At 41.3% G+C, this 19,624-nt stretch overlaps 1 protein-coding gene across 2 annotated transcripts in view; it reads right to left on the bottom strand.

The window, feature by feature from the left end:
- Positions 1-8,687: 8,687 nt before the first annotated feature.
- GRB10 (growth factor receptor bound protein 10) overlaps positions 8,688-19,624 on the bottom strand; it is a 208,972-nt gene continuing 198,035 nt past the window's right edge. Inside the window, exons 15-17 of one of the 2 annotated variants that reach the window (XM_074988028.1) lie at positions 18,400-18,487; positions 14,117-14,210; positions 8,688-11,874 (exon numbers count right to left, since the gene is read on the bottom strand). In XM_074988028.1, coding sequence (XP_074844129.1) covers positions 11,728-11,874; positions 14,117-14,210; positions 18,400-18,487 — 329 coding nt within the window. In that variant the 3' untranslated portion in view covers positions 8,688-11,727. Of the gene's footprint in view, positions 11,875-14,116; positions 14,211-18,399; positions 18,488-19,624 lie in introns of those variants that run through there. The other variant, XR_012644539.1, reaches the window with a different exon arrangement.

The following is a 19,624-nucleotide window of genomic DNA, read 5'->3' as shown; positions in this document are numbered from 1 at the left end:
TGAAGACATATGCCTAGAATCCTACAAGCCATTGACTTTCAGTGCAACTTTTGTGACTTCTACACTTTGAAAATGTTACCTGTATCCTAGTCTATCTTTCAGATCATTTCTCACTTTTCATTACCCTTTCGGCCTCAAGATTAAATTGTATAACTTGGTCCAATCTGAATCTCTCCAACTCATTCTGACCTATACTACCAATTTTTAGATGCTTGTGCTACATTCACGCATGTTTTAAAATCAGACGCAAGAAGGATGTATGCGTAAAAATGTGTCCCAGTTAAATTTTTACATGGTAAACAAACTTTATTATTACTTTCACAGTGCTGAGCTAAAGGGGTTTTAAGATAGAAATATGGACACAGGCAGAAGCCCAGTATTTCTTTGGTGAAAGTATTGTTTTTTTCTCCTAAGCTGCTTATTAACATTTTCAGGATTGCAGGGAAAACGGATCTTCTTGGCATGGACTGAGCTCTGTTAAGGAGTGGGGAGGAGTTGAGGTTTATTGCTGCTTCAGAGTGTCTTTGTATCATGGCATTTGAGGCTCATTTGAACAAAGCACAACCATTAACAAGCTGTAAAATCTTAGCTGCAAAATAATAACCCTAGATAAGTAAGCACTTAGCTTTGCTAGGCCTACCTTCCGATAGCACAGACCTGCTGGTGTGTCAAAGTCCAACACCACTGCAGGAAGAATTAAGAGAAATGAGGAGAAATGTCTGTCTTATGTTAACTTCAGAGGACAGGAAATAGATTCGATCCCTTCAAGTATCAGTTCATAGGGGTACAAGTTACGTAGGCACAAGACACTCTCTGCCCCACCTTTCCAAGCAGTTTTCACCCACTGAAAGGGAAAGGGATAGCTCAGTGGCTAGAGCTTGTAAACCCACAGTTGTGAGTTTAGTCCTTGAGAGGGTCTTTCAAAGTTCTGGGGCAGGTTAGATTTAAAAAAAACTGCCAGAGATGGGGGTAGGTCCTGCAGTGAGTGCAGGGGACTGGACTCCATGACCTCTCCAGGTCCCTTCCAGCTTTATAAGATAGCGTATTTCCATATATTCTCCAGAAATGCCTGCTATTCCACTGGGAACTTCACCACAGAGTCTATGTGAAACGTACTTAGAGGTGGTGATGGGAAACACAAAGTCCAAAGATGCAGAGAATCCTAGTAATTGTGGGCACAACTTATGCCTTCATTCTCCGTGCCCACCTTCCCCACTCCTCCCCCAAAAAAGAGCAGCGCAGAAGCAGGCATTTGGGGTTAGGACTACATTCTTCTCCCATTTCTTGTGAGTTCTGGCCTCTGCCTTTGGTTTCAGGTCCAGAAACAAACGAAAATCGTGTAACTACTCATTTCCACAACCCATGACTGAAAGCTGCACCTGAAAGCTGAAAGATTCTTTTGGGGAAAAAAAGCACACGTATAAATGCTCTGAGGGTCCTTCTTCAAAAGAGCTGTCCTCATGGCACTGGCACTGGAGTTTTTTGATCCCTGCCTTGTTCTTCTGAAAGAGCAGTGTCTGTGTGGATTTATCTTTCGATCTGCTTTGGTGTGTGTGGATGCACTCTTCTGAAAGATTTCTTCTGGAAGAACTTATTTCTAAGAACTGCTGTAGTGTAGATGCAGCCAAAGAGGGCAGTCAGCACAATGTATCACAGGAGACAAAGGTGGTTTTGTACAGCACAAACACACTCCAATGGCTTAGTCGGATTCAAATTGTTCTGAAAAATAAAGAGGTACACAGCCAAATTCTGGTTCAGTTGACGTCCTCAAAGTTTCCGTTGGATTTTGCCAATACTCAGCACCCAGAGACTAACTGCAATTGTATCTCTTTGCCAGAGAAAAGTTTAGCTCTCTGAATCCGAATCACTGAAGTATTCAGCACTAAACACCTTGCCTGGCTTCATGTGCAGCACTACAAGCGCCATCTGTTGGGCAATCTGTAGAACATGTGCTGTTGCAGAATGAACAGTACCACAGCATCAGAAATCCAACATCTTGTGTACTCTACCTGGAGTCCTTAAATACATGTCTCTGAAAATTCAGTTGAACCTTTTCCAAATAAGTTTCATAAACAAATCTCAGGCTCATTCAGAATTAAATCCTACTAATATTTTCAAATGTACACTGCTTCTTAAATAGAAAATGTCTTATAATTTATTTGACAAGTTAATGGTGTGGGAAAAGCCTTTGCTAGCCTAATAAAGTTGAATTTAATGTAACAAAGCATTAAGATTACATTCCATTCTTACAGCCTTTTCATTGCTTACCCTAGAGACCTTATATTCTACAAGGAAAGGCTCCATGGAAAATGGGCTATCCAGATGTTGAGATATCTTTCCTGTTTCTTTTAACCAAATGATTACATAATTTCCATCATTTTCTGTGGACATCCCAAGATACATGGATTTTTATGGGAATTTAATGCATCCTGAAGGAAACTTCTTGATGGTCCTTGCCATTTGTTATTTCTCCAGGGATAATTCTTCTATTCTCCTTAAGTTCTGAGAACTGCCAGATCCCCAGGATTGCAGTGAACTCTGGAGAAGTTTAGTTCAATAAGGACAGCATCCTCATCAGCCTTTCTGCACTCATGGTCCAGAAAAGAGGTACTTCCCCACCCACTTCTTACCTTTTCCCACCTTAATGAAAGGCAACCAGATGTTTTACTGGGTGGTGCTTTTCCCCTAGTTCCCAGACCCCAGCAGAGCAAGCTACAGTTCATAGTGATGCCCAACATACGATTCCTAGGGTGTTCTCCAGGGACACCACACGTGTTGGTCCTGCTGCTTTTAGAACAATGTACTACGCACCTTCACTCTAGAATAAGACTTAAGAAAGGACTTGGGGCTCAATAGCTCCCACAGGCAATGAGCACAGAGGTTTTAGGTGTCTGACATGCTCCCATCTTCAAAACTTCCAACCCTGCAAATTCCACCCAGAAATCCAAGAGCCTGGCTGAAGCATTCTGCAGGCCAAATAAAGGCCTCCCTTATGCCTGTGCAACCCCATTGCCTTCACGGTGTTTGCCCTACAGGATTTCAAGCACAAGCAGCAGGAGTGATGTTTATGATAACCAGTTCTCAAAGCGCAGCAGCCCTTTAAACCACTTGGCCAGGAGACTGAGCTTTGGCTTGTTGGGGGACAGATTTTTTTTTTCCTCCTGGATGGATACACATGAGCCTGTTGGTGCTCAAGGAAGTCAGCTTCAGCTATTTCCCAACACACACTTTACCCCCTCTACAGGAGGGTAGCCTTAGTCATTCATAGGAGAATGTTTTGCCATTCCATGGATTTCAGTCCAGATCCACAGAGACTTACATCCCTAAATCTCAGATTTAGTTGCCACTATGATCAACAGTACCTCCACATACCTGATGGCTAATTTTAGTACTTAAACTCAGAGTCTGTGTTCACTAGCCACATCTCCTACCCAACGGTGCCTCTGGGAATGCATCCTGCAGCATTAGGCAAGTGTTGGGATGCCGATCTCATGCCTAACCCCCAGTGCAATCCTCCATTCAGGCAAAGAGATGCATCACACTGCTTGTGCTGAGCCCACTCAGCAATGCAACATGAAGTCCTTTTGTGGATCTGGCCCTTCCTTTCCACTCATTCTCCTGCCCCCTACCTCTTCCCGTGACTCTTTGAGATTTTACTTCCTCACCTCATTTCTTCCCCCCACTTCCACCCTTCCCCTCTTCCCTGTTGTAGCAAGAGCTCAATCCACTGTACTTTACATAGACACTGGCTAGCAATGTTCCGTTAACACTTGGCATGTGTAGGAGAAAAAGTGGAGGGGAATTTCTTTTTCCACCACACTCCTCCTGCTCTCCTTTTGAGGAAAGGACAGAGGCACGTGGTTGTTAGAGTGGGTCCAAGTGTTTACTGTAAATTGTTTCAAAGACCAGTTAATTTGGTCAGACGTGCTCCCAGATGAAGAATATGATTTCTCCTCCAATCACCTTTCAATAAATGTACTCGTCATATTTTGACTAGCTGTACTCAAGAGGCAGTTTGGGGAAGTTTGCCTGCAGCATACCTGTTACTGTGGATCAAGAGAGGATTTCACTTTCTGTGCCAGGCTAGGCCAGCACCCTCAGGAGTACTACATTCACTTAAATCAGAAGGTTAAATAAACATTTTGATTCCTCAACTCTTTTCATTTAGGACTTGCTTACCAATTAGCTTTCAAAATGTGTAACTGTTCACTGTGTCATCAAAATATGTTGATGAGATACACCTGCTTACTCTTTAATGTTGCGCAGTAGTTCTGGGATGGGGGGACAGCGGCTGGGTGGTCTGCTTCAGGACTGATCACTTTGTCCATTTTGCATCATTTAACTAGCCTCAAAACAAACAGGACGTTCTCTAGCCTATGGAACTGGGAGAGTTTGGAAGCTGCCAAAAGTAAAAACAAATGAGGTCTTATTCAAAAATATCTTCCAAGTCTGGGGGGGAGGGGAAAAGGAAGGGAAATCAACATTGGTAAGGATAGTTCAGTAGTGTCTTTAGAAAGCTGATCCTCCACATGTGGACACTCCATCAGTTAGTATGTGTGCCCAGTCTCAATCTTTTATGTAAACTTTGGATTTCCTCATCCTCTCCAACATTCGTTTCTTCCCCACCCCCCTTCTTTCACCTTCTGTAGTTCTCCTCCATCCCAAATATCCCAAACTGTATGTCAGCCTGTCTTTCTTCCTGATTTCACACCACTGAAGATCAGCTTACTGCAGGTGAGGTGCCTGTAAAACACGTGCAGTTTTAGCACAGAAAGCAAGCAACCACATGTAATGCCCAGCCTTCCCTACGCTTGGTCATAGAGCCAAGAAATCACAGAGCCACTAGGGGTTCATTGCAGTAAGCAAAACATATGATTTGAATAATGATGCATTGCAAGAGGTCCAGTTAGTCACACACTGGTGTTTAATTATGATGAACTACCCTTTTCCTGTAAAAGAGCTGTCAGCATATATGCAAAAAAAGGATGAATAAGGCAGAATTTCCTGACTTAGAGGTTCCACTGTATATGGCAAACAATTTATTTTAATAACTCAGAGGTGACAAATCAAAGCACCCTATGAAGGTCACACTATCCCTCTGGCTACAGTTACGCGATTATTTTGGTTTCCAAATCCTTACTAAATTGTACTTAAAGTTAAGAAGAGGCAGCATAATGTTTAGATTGCAGGAACCATGGAAATTAATAAAATGTGGGAATAAAGCTGCCTGTTGATACATCTGTGACATATTACACAAATAATGCTTGCAACAAAGCAGGATGCAAACTGGCCGTTAGCATGTCAAGTTTTACAGCAGCAGCAGCACAAAATAAATAATCAGTCAGATGTTCCCAAAAGAGCTTCCCAACACTGTGAATAAGTAAGGAAAGACTTGAGAGAAAATCTGCAAGAGAATGACTCTGCACACTGGTGGTTAGATCATTTACCTCAGAGGCAAGAGACCTATTACCCACCCTGCTCCAGTGACAGTTTTGAAATAATTTTTTAGAATTATTTTGTCACAGAGGAATAGTTTGAACAGGAGAAACTGAGGAAGGCATATAGCAGAATAGCCACAAGCCTCTTCTCTACCTCCTGTAGTGGGTGGTGGGGAGAGGACCAGGGGACGAGTTGCATTGGGTAGGGGTAAGGGTGTGTGTGGGTGTCTTCAATATCCAATGTAAACCCCCTAGGCCTGAAGCTATGTTCTCCTTTTCCTCCTCTCCCCACAAACTTCTTACCAAAAACAGCATCAGTACCAAATACCAAGAAAAGGTTCACAGCTGAAAATGGTGAGCAGAAGGCATCTTCCTGTAGCCCTCACTTTAGGCACCTATCTCAGGAGTGTGTGTGGGGTGGGGGGCAGGAAGTACCACATGTCCCTCACCATGACTGAGGAGCAAATATGCTGTGCTCCAAGTTGTAAATAAGGGCGGAGGCAAGATGTGGGTGAAGTGTTGACCTGGGGGGGTGGGGGGAAGGAGGGCTGCATCTCAGTGATGACCCGCACCACTGAAACTGATTTTGCTATTACGAAACTGGGGTAGTTATAGCTGTGGCTTACACCACACTAACAGGAGGAATAGGATTACACCCAAAAGAAAGAGAAACACCCCGAGGTTTTTCTAACTCCCAGTAGTTATCTAAAACAGCCCATGGGTTGGGGAATTCTTTGGCTGTTATTTATCCTGATTTCTAAGAGCTGTTTTCTATCCCCAGGAAGTGCGAGTTTCAAGTTTCAGGGGAAAGGACTTAAGGGTTAATAGGAGAGTGTGACCTACAGATACAAACAAACTGTCCTGTAGAACATGAGGTTCAGCGGACCACGATTCCCAGCTGAGGCACTTTGCTTTCAGAACTTCCTGGTCATTGGGTCAAAGCCCTTTCAGGGGTTCTGGGGCATCTTTCCCTCAGCCTCACATGTGACCCTTAAAGGCTCATGAAACTAAAGACATACGCACAGTAACACACATAGCTATGGCAGGGTACTAAAAGGAAATCCAGAGATAAAAATGCAAATGCTAACTTTTACTTAACACAGCTGGCAGGTACCGGAACAAAACACTGCACCTTGCTATCTAAGCTAGACTGTTACAAATTTCTTCATGGTACCAATAGGTGTTCACGCACTACTTGCAAGCAGGCGGGAGGAGCGGCAAAGGGTGATCAGTCCTTGTTGCCCACAGCATTCGGTCTCTCCAGGATTCGGCAGTTCCTCCCCCTGCTTATGTTGTTGGCCCCCTTTATGGTCCTGCTGTTTGCTGGCTCCACCCAAGGCCTGACACATCACATCCTGGTCGCTTCTGCTTCTCTTCGCCTGCAGCCCATCTCAGCTCCCCTCCCCATTTTTTACAACCATACATCTCATGCTTATCTTTTCCTTTTAAAGTATGCAGCTGGTGCCTCTGGGCTGCTAGGTCAGAGACCATGGATCTTTCCTGTATAGGTTTTTCCCTGTTTGTCAAGTTTAGACAGGGGGCAAAGCTGCAGATAGTGCAGTCTGCAAGTAATTCAGTAAATTCGGCTGCTGACTGGTTTAGACTTGCCCAATTCACTTGGTTCCGCAGTTCTTGGTGTGGGGTTAGTGATTTAGTGTGTTTGTGCTGAGGCATATTTCCCTGTAACAATTTAAAAGGCTCTCTGGACCCTGCCTCCACCCCACGTACCTCACCGCGTTGTTCAAGTGCCCATGCAATTCACCCTAACATGCCCGAGCATGGCCGTCCACTTAAGGGTCACCAGGTAATTTTGCACAATGAGATCTCCCATTGGCTATTTCACGTAGGGAGTCATGCAGCTTGTTGACTTTTGAGAGTCCCATTCTGAGCTGCTCATCTCTCCCTATTTATTGTGTAGCAAGCCAGTGCTCCAGAGTCAGGCTTTGTGAAGCACAGTGATTTTCTAAATACCTAAAAATTAAGCGTGGTGATCTCTGTTTCTTTGCTAGCGTAACCCAGTAGGCCTGTTTTTGGTAAATGGTGAAAAAGTCTTTGTGCTCAAAGCTGAATGGGTCTGTATTTGCTTCTGTATGTACTTCCCACTGACCATGTCTCTTCTAATAGTAGGGTAGCTCTATTTCTAACTCATGATCTATGTAACATCATCTAGTGGCACTGCTGAATCACTACAAGTACATCTACCAAGCAACAAATACTGTTAGAAATGCCACAGCTGAAGACACCATTGTACTTTACTGCAAAGATGAGGTGTTACCTCTTTTTCCCCCAGTCCAACCTGAACTTGGGTAGTTACAGTAAACTGATATCGACCATGAACTCTACCTGCACATTCTACGGGATAGGAGATCCATACTTTGTGTGGAGCTGATGTGTCATGATAATTGGCGGGTGCATTTCAGTAGTTGATGAAATGATGTGTATACAGTCTATGAATTGACTTGATATATTTTTCACCTTTATCTCAAAAGATTTTGAACAGCTTATAAAGGAAAGCCACCCTATATAGACACTTAGAGAAAAATTTTCCATTCAATGTCTCACGGTAGCTAGGAAAGCAAACAGAACATTATCATGAATAAACAGTAAGAAAGAATATATTGCAAGAGGCTATGGTATGGCACAAAGGGCCACTTCTGGAGTACTGTGCACAACTATGGACACATTATGTTGATAGTGGATTGTCAAGTATTCTACTAGGAATGACATGGTGTTCTAACTCATGGGATATTTAAGTGGACAGGACTGGAAAACTGAGTTTATGATCATTGGGGTTGAGAGGGTGGAATTAAGATGTAATGAAATTGAGATGTATAAAACAAACAACATAAAACTTGTCACAGGATAATACACTACCTGAGACCACCATCAAAACTTTAAAGGGATTAGCACATAACAAGCCAGAAAAGGTGACTGGACCTGAACAGGATGTGCTACCTCTCCATCAAAACTTTAGTAAGGGTTTGGATTTAAATTGCCCCAAGATAGCCACTTAATTTAAGACACAGTGAGGTTAGTTTAAACGGATTGCTACCCAATCTGTAAATACTATGGCAAAGTGTCCTATCCATGATTATTAGGCTGAACAGCCAGTAGCAAAATGTCTTCTCAGATTCCATTTTCCTTTGAGTATTCCAATAGGAGATATTTAACACACAGCAAAAGAGTTTAGAATCAAGTCAAAAGTGATTAACATATTGTAGCCACAAAAAAGGACACTGATTCCAGATATAAATGAATATCATTGTATTAATGTTTATTTCTAAATTACAAGAAACAGAATATCAGTCCCTTATTTGTACAAAAATACCTGAAAGATTACAATTATGTTCACAAGCCAAAAAGCTATTTACAGTATGAAGCAAAGCATATTGAATAAAGGTTTTGTCTCTTAAGTTAATACCTTTTGCATTCCCTGAAAACTTTAACTTTATTCCATTTTACAGTCACTAAAATCTTGCATTGTGACAATATAATTTACAATAAGCAAGTCTCGCCACTGGAAAGGTGCATTGATTGGTCAGACTGTCAGGTATTTAGTGCAGAAAAAGATAAGACAAAACATCTAAACTGAGGCACGTGTTTCTTCAAGAGTAATTAACAAATAAAATGCTTCTGTACTTTAACACCTATTGTAACATAACTTAACTAGTAACTTTATTACCAAAATGGTTTGGCATTTTCCTTCTTGACATATTCAAGATTGCTACATGAAGTATTTGTTTAGAAAATAAAAATCACAGGCAAAAAAGATAAAAATTCAACAGGCTCCAAAACAACCCTGAGCATCCCCTTTACATTCATGTCATTTAAATACAAAAATAAGAGTCAAATGTCCTTCAGTCCTTGGTATGCTAAGCTGGCAGCCAGCTGATTCTGCTGGAAAAGTTTTAGGTGGTATTGACTGTTTTCCAGCAGAAAGAAGAAAATACAAAACAGTGATCTGCTCAAGTAAGATTGCTGCCACTTGGGAAGTGGTCACTTTCTCAAAACAGTTCACGTTAGCTGGGAAAGGTACAAAATACTAAGTCAACCATCTGCATAAAAAATCATGATTCATATTCAAACTTTCATTCTCAAATTTAAATAAAATGCAAGTTTTATAAATATGAAACACTGCAAATACTATCGCCTACTGGAAAAGTGGATGGGACTAAACTATGTAAACAGAAAAAACAAAACAAAAAAACAATCCTTAAAACTACAGCATAAATGGTCTTACTGAAATTGGTGAATATAAGAATGTAAAATCAATACAAATTATTTTTTCCACTTGAGGGGTCAAATAAGAATGAAGAGTGAAGTCTGAAACTTAAGTTAGCTTAATTTCAAGGTTTTAAAATACATTTTAACTGGCTAAAAAACAGGAACATTCAATTCAGTATGTACATTAAAAATTTCACTACAAACTAAATCAAGTTTCTTCATTTTTTTTTTTTTTATATGTAGACATTACATGGAAAAAAAAAACTAGAATGTGTCCTGTAAACTAAAATACAGTGTTTCTATACCTTTGACATAGTTACAGCTGATATGGAGGACTCAGGCAGGTTATAGTTTTTGTCTTAAACTATTCTCAATACTATGTGAGGACCTAAAGGTACATGTTCTTCCTTCTTTAACCTGTAGGGTGGCTAGGATTTCTGCAAACCCAGTGATAAACGTTAGGATGTGTTCATCATAGACTAGCTGGTATAAATTAGTTCTGTTCACCACAGTATTCTCAGAGTTCCCAGGGTGAAACACTTCTTGCTATGTATACAATGGATGGAGTATTTGAAAATAAAATTCATACAATAGTTCCTCATGTATCTACTGACCATCCTGCTAAGAGAATGACTGATGTATGCAGTATGGCAGTCCTATGAGAACATTCAACTTGTACATACCTGCTTCAATACTGGTTTATCAACAGAAGGAGAAAGTGTTATTGTGTAAACATTAAATAACTGATTTAAATATTAACAATAAAGTAGCTCTGATGATGAACCACCAGTAAGGCAGGGTGTATATAAGTTTACAATAGATACCAGTATGGATTATTGTGTCTATCACAAAATACCAGGTGAATGGATGTTGACAGTAGTGAAATAGAAAATGCCAGTCAGAGTTACATGGATTTCTAAACCCATTTTGAACATTTCTAATTGTGTAAACTTATTTGACCCTACCAATAGCAAAAGGGGTACAAGTTTTTTTTAAAGGCTTAAACCTTAAAAGAGCTTTGCTACATATTATTGTTATTGTAGGTACACTAACTGGAAAGAGTTCTTTTGAACTGGTCTGAAAATTCAAGGATATATAAAGCTAAAAACACTGATCTTCTGTCATAATAAGGAGACTATCAGCACAAGTACTTTTTCCCCCACACAAAAATAGCTGGTTCCAAATATAAGTGTGGTCATACAACTCCATTTAGGAATAGCAGATTTCCTCAAGAAAACAAAAATCAACAGGCTGAAAAACCCAAACCATCGCCCTCGGTATGTAAAAAAAGGTTCAAACATTTGTGCATAGAATTTGACTAATACAGTCTTTGTGTGACTGGGTACCACTAATATGCCACAAACATCCTACAGCCATTTTGCTAAAAGTTTTAAGAGTATATCGTGGTATGTTCTTTTAGAATTGTATCCACACTGCTTCTTCAAAGCCACCAGCAGATGACAGAACCTCAGGTACTCAGACACACACGCACACACACACACACACACTCTTCTGGGGTTTCTTCTTTTAGGCTGAAACACTTCATACATTATATGGTTTAGATTAATACACAACTCCTGCATGAATTTAAAAGCCACATCAGCTCCTAAAACAGGCTGCATACAATATCGGAAACAAAGTAGGAGTGCAAAAAAAAAAGTGATCAATACAAAAAGTAAACACACTTGTCTTAATTGTCAAGATTATCCCAGGGCAAGAGTTCTTTTCAAAGATTTCTCTTCATAAACTTGGTTCTGTTAAGTGGCCCAGCCAAGATAGTTTCCAGTTTTGTTTCAAGATTTGATTATTTTGCATGCCCTCCCTCCCCCAAATTTTTGGGATGCTGGGATGCTCAGCAGCACTCTCTTAGATGTTGGACAAACCAGTAAATCTTGGACTGTTGGCACCAGTTGAATCCATCCCTTTCAGAGTCCCAAGGTGCATAACATTTTTAAACAACCTACAAATCTGCCAGTTCCCCAGTGTCAACATTCTCTTACAATTGTTCTTCTAGCAAATCCAGTCTTCCAGCAAATCCAGTCTACAGTGAGGGTCAGATGGAAGGTCATAAGGCCACTCGGATGCAGTGGTGTTTCAGTTTGCAGGGCAAGACTCCTTTGTTTAATTGGTAGAATTCAACAAGCTGAATTAGGTCAGAGAATTTGGTATTCCCATCATCGAGGCTGAAAAACATCTGTCCATCATCCTCACACTAGGAAAATAAGAAATCCTTTCCAAATTAGGCAAAATGTAAAGATATTCAAATATGGCTATAAGTTAAGATTCTTGGGATGAGCTCATAAGAAAATTAAACAAAAATTGCAGCTTATCAATTTGGAGACTTATGCACTAAGCCGCTTACCCATATTTGATTAAATTAAAACTTAATAGGTCTCAAAACAGAATATTGTTCATAAAATCACTGTCACTGTAACAGTCTAATCTAAGGCTACTTCTACACTAGGCTAAGTAAGTCAACTACAGATATGCATTTCCAGCTATGGCAACTGCATAGCTAGAATCAATGTGTCTGTGATTGACTTTCTTGAGTAGCTACGGCCCAGGAAGTCAACGGGAGAGTTTCTCCTGTCGACCCCCCTTACTCCTCAGGTCTTGTGAGGTGTACAGGGGTGGACTGCAACACCTGAGAGGTCAATTTTGCATGTTCCTAACAGACACATGAAACTGAACCTCAGAAGATCGACCCTGAACAGGTCAATCTTCCAGGCTAGCGTAGACATAGCCTAAGGTTAGTTGGCTGAATAAAGTGCTCTTAGAGATTCATGAGTACCATGTTCCTCCTTTACTGAACAAATAGCTCCAGAAGAATCCTAACCAGCTTATAACAAGTATTAAGGTAGAGATTTTATTTGTTTCCTCCAACCGCAATTATTGGAAAGGTGTGGAATTGTAACTAAGTGACTGTAGAGACCAACTATTCATTGAACTTCCAGGTACTTTCAACCACCTTAGAGTACGTCTCTACTTCTTTCGTTAGAAATTACACCTCCAAGTCAGAGACATAGTTGCACCACCTCTGACTGAGCTAAAAACTACAGACATACAACCATAGCAGTGTGAAGAGCTAACATTCCTCTGTTCCTGCATAGCCACATATTCAAGGGGGGCTTGCCCTACCAACTTCACATTACCGTAACTTATTCAGTTTCAGACTCAGGGCGACAAGTTCCTCTCTTCCTCTAGGCAGTTACGTATTTGTTGTTAGCACACCAGTTTGGTCAGAAATAGTGAAAGTATATCTCCTTGGCTGTGTCTAAACTAGCCAAAAACTTCAAAATGGCCATGCAAATGGCCATTTTGAAGTTTACTAATGAAGCGCTGAAATACATATTCAGTGCCTCATTAGCATGCGGGTGGCCGCGGCACTTTGAAATTGACACGGCTCGCCGCCGTGCGGCTCGTCCAGACAGGGCTCCTTTTTGAAAGGACCCTGCCTACTTTGAAGTCCCCTTATGCCCATCTGCTCATAGGAATAAGGGGACTTCGAAGTAGGCGGGGTCCTTTCGAAAAAGAGCCCCGTCTGGACGAGCCGCATCAATTTCGAAGTGCCATGGCTGCCCGCATGCTAATGAGGCACTGAATATGTATTTCAGTGCTTCATTAGTAAACTTCGAAATGTCCATTTGCATGGCCATTTCGAAGTTTTTGGCTAGTGTAGACACAGCCCTTGAGCTGGGATGCATACCTCCAGTTCACAGTGTAGGCACCAGCTGGGAAACATCTCTTATGAGCAACCATTTTGCTGTGCTAAACCAGTGCTTCCTGAAAAGCCCCAGATTCAGGGAAACAAATACAGTTAAATCTCCGTTATCTGGCTCCCAGATAAATGGCACATTCAGCTAACTAGCATTCTGTGGGCATGCTGGCTGACTGCTGGGGGGGGTGGCGGGGGGTGGTTACCTGGCCAGGTCCAGCTGCTGCAGGGAGGGTTATATTTTAAGTTATAGATATACTAGTCTCGTTCAAGGATTTGGAATACCTTTTGGCTAGAGGATATTCATATTTTGAGAAACATTAGTTTTAAATATACAACTTCAGGTGCAAATTCTTCAGGTAACCATAAACGTAGCTGTAACAAATGAAACCAACACAAAACGCTTTCCACAAATATACTAGTATTAGCCTTCTTGTCATCAGAAGAGTGCAATGGAGATACAGGTGGCTAATTCTTGAGAATTTAGTGAGCAGTAGAGGTCATCATAGTTCTTTACATCAGTTGATATGCAAACAGTCATTGCCATGATCAAAAGGATATTTTTAGACAGACTGAAAAATGCCAAAAAAGAGTTCTGGTTCTGAATACTAGTGTCACAATATTTTATTGCACTAACAATTCATTTCAATAAACAGTCCTCCTGACACACTGGCAAAAGTTTTATGATGAACTAAACAGAATAAGGAAACTTTTGGATTAATACAGAACAGACACTTACCGGCAAGATTTGAAAATGCTTGATTTTTTGATGATGACACAGTGTAAGCACAAATGTCTTTGGATTACTCTGGCTATCCCGGAGGAGAAACAGCCTAGAAAAGACCACAATTTTTTAAGTGCAAATGTAAATAGCCTGGTTCATTTTTTCTAAAATCAGATTTTCTGTCCTTTTCATTTCTCCTTCTCCTCATCCTCCAGTGATGGTAAAGGGCAATTTCTTCTATAGTGAATTGCTCTTTTCAAGTTCTATACCAACCCAGGTAGCAATGTTGGCAACAAGCAGACAGGGTCAAGAAATAAAATTATTTTACTTCATCTATATACTGTACGAGATTTGTTGGCTCTCTAATTAGACTTTCCAGTCCTGCCAAGGAGGGTGGCAGTGGAGAGAAGCGTGGGAGGCACGCAAAGGGGGCAGCTGTCCCAGGGCCTGGCATTTCAAATAGGACTGGAGCTCCAGCCTGACACGGCAGCCTCTACCTAAACCTCAGCACAGGAGGGCTGAAGATTTAGGAAAGCATAAATACTTATTCCACTGTAAAGTAGGGCAACTGCTAAATACAGATGGACCAATTCCTCTACAACAAACAGTGATTAGACAGATACCCCAACAGTGGGATAGATACCCAAAGTGCATTGCTCATGCAGTCAGACTTGGATAAGACAATGGGGAGGACGACACCTGACATGGAAAAATGGTCGCTCAAATTTCCAGAAGGTTTGTAGACACTTAAATTCAAATTCATAAGAACGAGGTTAAAAATTTGAATGAAGTAAATGTCTAGTTTATATCATAGTGTAGATGCAGCCAAAGGTAAGCTATAAAGTTAGATATCCACACCTCCTGGTAGTAGGATGTAAGCCTCTCCCTAGGTCGGAACAGCAGTTTAAAATAAATTGTACTTTATTGCAGGTTATACTAGACTCCTAATGAACATTTTCCCTCAAACCAAGCTTAGGGTTTTCAAAAGGGAAGAGACAGTTTAACTGGGTGCTTCATATTTTACTTTGAGGACTAAGAATTAGAGCCTAATCCTGAAAACACCTGTGTGTGGGAGCAGTCCTAAAGACTGAATAAAGCTATTCCTGTGTGCTTACAGTGGAAGCACCAGATCCTGCAAACTCTGCAGGGTAGAAGCTGGGCTCTTCTGTCTGTGCTTATACAGTAACTATCACAATAGGGTGATAATCCAGACTGGGGCTGCTGGGCATAACAGTAAATACAACGTACCAAATAGATACAATACTGCAGTTGCTAAGCTTCTTCGTTGGAGTTTTAGCGGCAAGTGCAAATTTAAATGAAAAATACAGTATTATGTCCACTGAATTGCAAGTACACTAGAGAATACAGAGACTAACGCTGTGTCTGCGCTATGAGATAAATTCAAATTTAAGGCAGTTAGCTCAATATCACCATGTGACTATCTTCACTGTAAATGCCATTAGCTCAATTTAGGGAGCACTAATATTGATACTACAATATCGTCGGTAGCTGCTGGGTGCAGCATCAAGCTTGAATTCAAAAGTTCAATTAAAAACCAGTGTGGAAGCACCATGTCTTAAAATTGAATTTATTAGCTTCCAGAGGTGTCCCGTATGTAACCCACAGTGCCCCTCAGTGCGCTGCTCTGGCTGCTGCTCTCCAGGTGCGCAGGAACTAGGTAACTGGAAGAATGTGAATTTTAAAACCGGAACCAGGAAGCCTGCGGCTGTGGGGTCATATCTGCATGAGATCCTGAGAAATGGCTTTTCTTCTTTTTTATTAGTGCTGCAAATAGCCCCAGCACAGCGTTCGTGGTTCTGCCTTTATGCTTAAATATTTTTTTCTGTGCTGCCCAGCGCCTGCCACTGCCCTATCACACCATGGGGCAACAAAGCTGTTTTGGGGGTTGTGCTTGCATAAGCAGCTGCAAAATGTCTTCTCAGCAGTTCACATGTGTGTGCAAACCTCCCCGCCCTCCCCAGCGGGCATCACATAGAGTCTTTCCCATGCTCAACCACATCATATTGGTGGCCCCAACCCAATAAAAGGACATGCCTGTCATTCGGTGCTGACCATGCGGCCAGGCAGCAACATATCCTGGCTTGTGAATCATTAGGGCTAAAAGGGCAGGAAAGGATTTTGGGGGCTTGCAGCCATGTGGGTGGGGGGGGAGGGGAGAGAGAGAGTCTACGACTTCAACTGGCGCCCCACCCAAAATATTTTCGGGGCCTTTCTGCCACCAAGAGCAAGTCCCCCTGGTGGCTAAGATTTTTGCAGACTTGCTGCTGCTGGGGGCGGGGGGTTGGGGGAAGTCTCCCCCAGAAGCTAAGATATTCTGGGGTGGTGGAACATTTCCACCAGTTCCGCAGCCAGAGAGTGCAGTCCCACCCCCTGCCAAAAGTATTTTCAGGGGCTTGCTACCCATTGCAGACATCTGCTGCATTTTGCAAAATATTTTATATTTCTCTTATAAAAATCTTTTTTCTAACCTTTTCTGTCTTTCTTCATGATTTGACCCCCTAAAACACAGGGCACAGTGGGTGGAGGGCCAGTTGAGATTCCTGTTTCCATTATAAATTCAGGGTATGAGATTTCACTGCCATCCTCTGTGCTGGCAGTGTGTGTGTAGTGAAGAGGGAAGACAAAATCTTTTTTCCTAGACTGTTCTATCCTCTCTCTCTTAACTTTGCACCCCTTCACACATGAAGGAGTAGATGGAGGGCCAGCTGGGAATACAGACTTGCAGATACAATCAAGGGAGGGGCACAGTCAGTAGATGGCCAGTTGAGAACACAGACTGTATAGTGAACAGGGAAGCCAAACACCACCCCCCAGCACTCTTTTTTTTAAAAAAACTCTACTATCAACTCTCTTGTCAAGCTTTTCACTATCCCTGTGTTATTTTCAGGGATTGGATGCAATCATGGGGGTGGGCGGTGGCGACAGTCAGTGGATGGGCAGTTGAGAAGACACACACTTGTGATTTTTATGAAGTCTTTGATAATTCAGTTACAGAAGAAAGGGATTTTTGTTAACTTTGCCAGCTCTGTGGATGCGCTACTTTTCCTTCCCTCCGACTGGAAAAAAGGACATTTGCTTAACCCAAGACGGGAATGAGGAAAATGCAACGTGGGAAGATAATATCAAAAGACCAATGAGCATACCCAGAATGGCACAGGGATGAGGGAACTGTGGGATAGGTTCCCATAATGCACTGCTGCAATAGTCAATGTTTGCCAATTGAGTGTGGCAACAAGAAGTCGACTTTGTGAGGAGCAGGAGGGGAAGCGAAGATAGTCAAAATAGAGTTTATAAATTCCAGAATTACAAAATCAATATTAATAAATTCAATCTTATCCTGTAGTGTAGATGCAGCCCAAGATTTTAAGGAACTTGGTGATTGTCACAGACCAAAATGTACAGGCAAACATCCCAGCCATAGCTGTCGTAGAAAAGGCAACCAAGACGACGATAGTCACAGAGAGGTGGCCATGTTAGTCTGTATCTTCACAAAACAAAAAAGCAGTCCTATAGCATCTTAAAGACTAACAATGTAATTTATTAGATGATGAACTTTTGTGGGGTGGACCCACTTCTTCAGATCTGGAAAATTCTCAAATTCTATTCTTTGCAGTTATCACTGAGCTCAGATAGAAACAAAAACTGATGAATGAGCTAGATAGGACAGAAAGGGCAAGGGAAGAAAAATTAATAGACACTTGAAGAAAGTATTTTTCTCCCTTCCCCACATCCAACTGATTCATCAGTTTTTATTTTTTTATATCTGTTAAATTTTCTTCATTGCAGTTATCATTGATCAGAATTTTCCATATCTGAAGAAGTGGGTCTGCCCCACAAAAGCTCATCTCTAATAAAATATATTTTTCATCTTTAAAGTTCTACAGGACTGCTTTTTGTTTTTTTTCCAACAAGACTATGTTAACTGATATTGCCATACCAGAAGACAGAAAATTACAGGACATGTTATGGGTTCAAGAGATCACAATCAGTGACCTCCAGAAAACAGCACTGGTAGGCAGAGACTTTTAAGGAAAGTCAAAGGAGAATGAGCACTTAACAGACCCTGAGTAATGCACTAACCAAACCTCTGGTGTTTGTTCATATTTAGGATTCATTGATGGCTCACAGAATTAAAATTTTACACAGTTGCTTTCTACTTTTTTTTTTTTTTTTTTTTTTTTTTTTTTTTTTTTTTTAAAACAAAGGTCTTACACATTGTGAGGGCTACTGTTCTTTAAAAAATGTCTCCATGTTACTGTGGGATAATATTTACTTACCCATCCACAAGTCCTTGCTGTTTGATAATGCTGTGGGACTCTTCCCTAGTGATTCTGCCATGAAACCAGTGCTGTGTCCTATGGATAACTGAGCAGGTATGGTGGAGAGACGGGGAAATGATTAACAAGATTAAGATGTATAAGGATTTCATGTCCAAAAGTCGTGTATTAAAATTTAAAAAAGTATATATTGTTGAAGGTGTTGCTAAAGATTTGTCAAAGACTGAAATCTCTTCTAAGACTAGAAACCAGATTCCAGTAAAGCTTGAGCTGTCCAATAACAGGCCTTAGAGACCATCTGCATGCACTCTAAATCAAGACATAAAATACAAAATTTTGTTACAGCACGAGGCTCTACACATTCTTGAAAAAAAATTCTTGGAGGATAAAATTGTCTCGATGTATTACACCCAGGCAAAGAAAGTTTGTGGAAAATGCCTTTTGAATGATGGAAGAATTAAAAAAAAAACAAAACACAAAACACACCTCCCTTTCATCCTCCCAACTTAGAAATACCTCATTTAAAACTGATTGGACAAAAATACCTAGTCCTTTATGGGACTCCGTAGTACTTTAAAATGCATTCATAATTCAAACGTCATTCATGTACTAGGCCCAACGGCAGCTGCTAAAGTTTTAGCATTCTAAGATATTTAAACAAAAGCAGCAAAAGTGAAAACTTATTTCACCTTTTACTCTGACTTACATAAAATATGTTTTAAATCCTCTACTACAGCGAACACTAAGACATGGAACCTCCCCCTTAAAAAAAGCCTCAGATTTCATGCAAGATACTAGTGCACAATTAAGACTGCTATCTTAACAAAACATTCAAAAATAAAGTTATGTTTACAAACAGCCAATTTGTTGTTCATATAGTAATAATTAATGATGTACAGCAAACCCCCAATTTAGTGGACCCTGATTCAGTAGATTTCAGAAACAGTGGACACCTGCCAGCCTCCCTGTTGTTCCTGAAGCCTGCCGAGTCTACCAGCACGCTTCCCCCACAAGCAAGCAAAATACAAAAATGCTGGCGACTCAGCGGAACTGTCACTGGTGGGGCTGCTAAGGCTGGACCCACCAGGAGGGGCTGCAGGACCCACCGTGCCAGGGGCCCCTGGAGCAGCTGCAGGACCCACACTGTGCCTGGAGCCACATCTGCTGGAGGAGCTGCCAGGCATATACGCAGGAAGAAGGCACTTGCATACGTGCCCCACCCCCT

This window comes from Carettochelys insculpta, chromosome 2 (assembly GCF_033958435.1).
Source record: "Carettochelys insculpta isolate YL-2023 chromosome 2, ASM3395843v1, whole genome shotgun sequence".
NCBI classification, from domain to species: domain Eukaryota; kingdom Metazoa; phylum Chordata; order Testudines; family Carettochelyidae; genus Carettochelys; species Carettochelys insculpta.
Note: the sequence above shows the minus strand (reverse complement) of the source record. Positions and strands in the feature narration are given on the sequence as shown.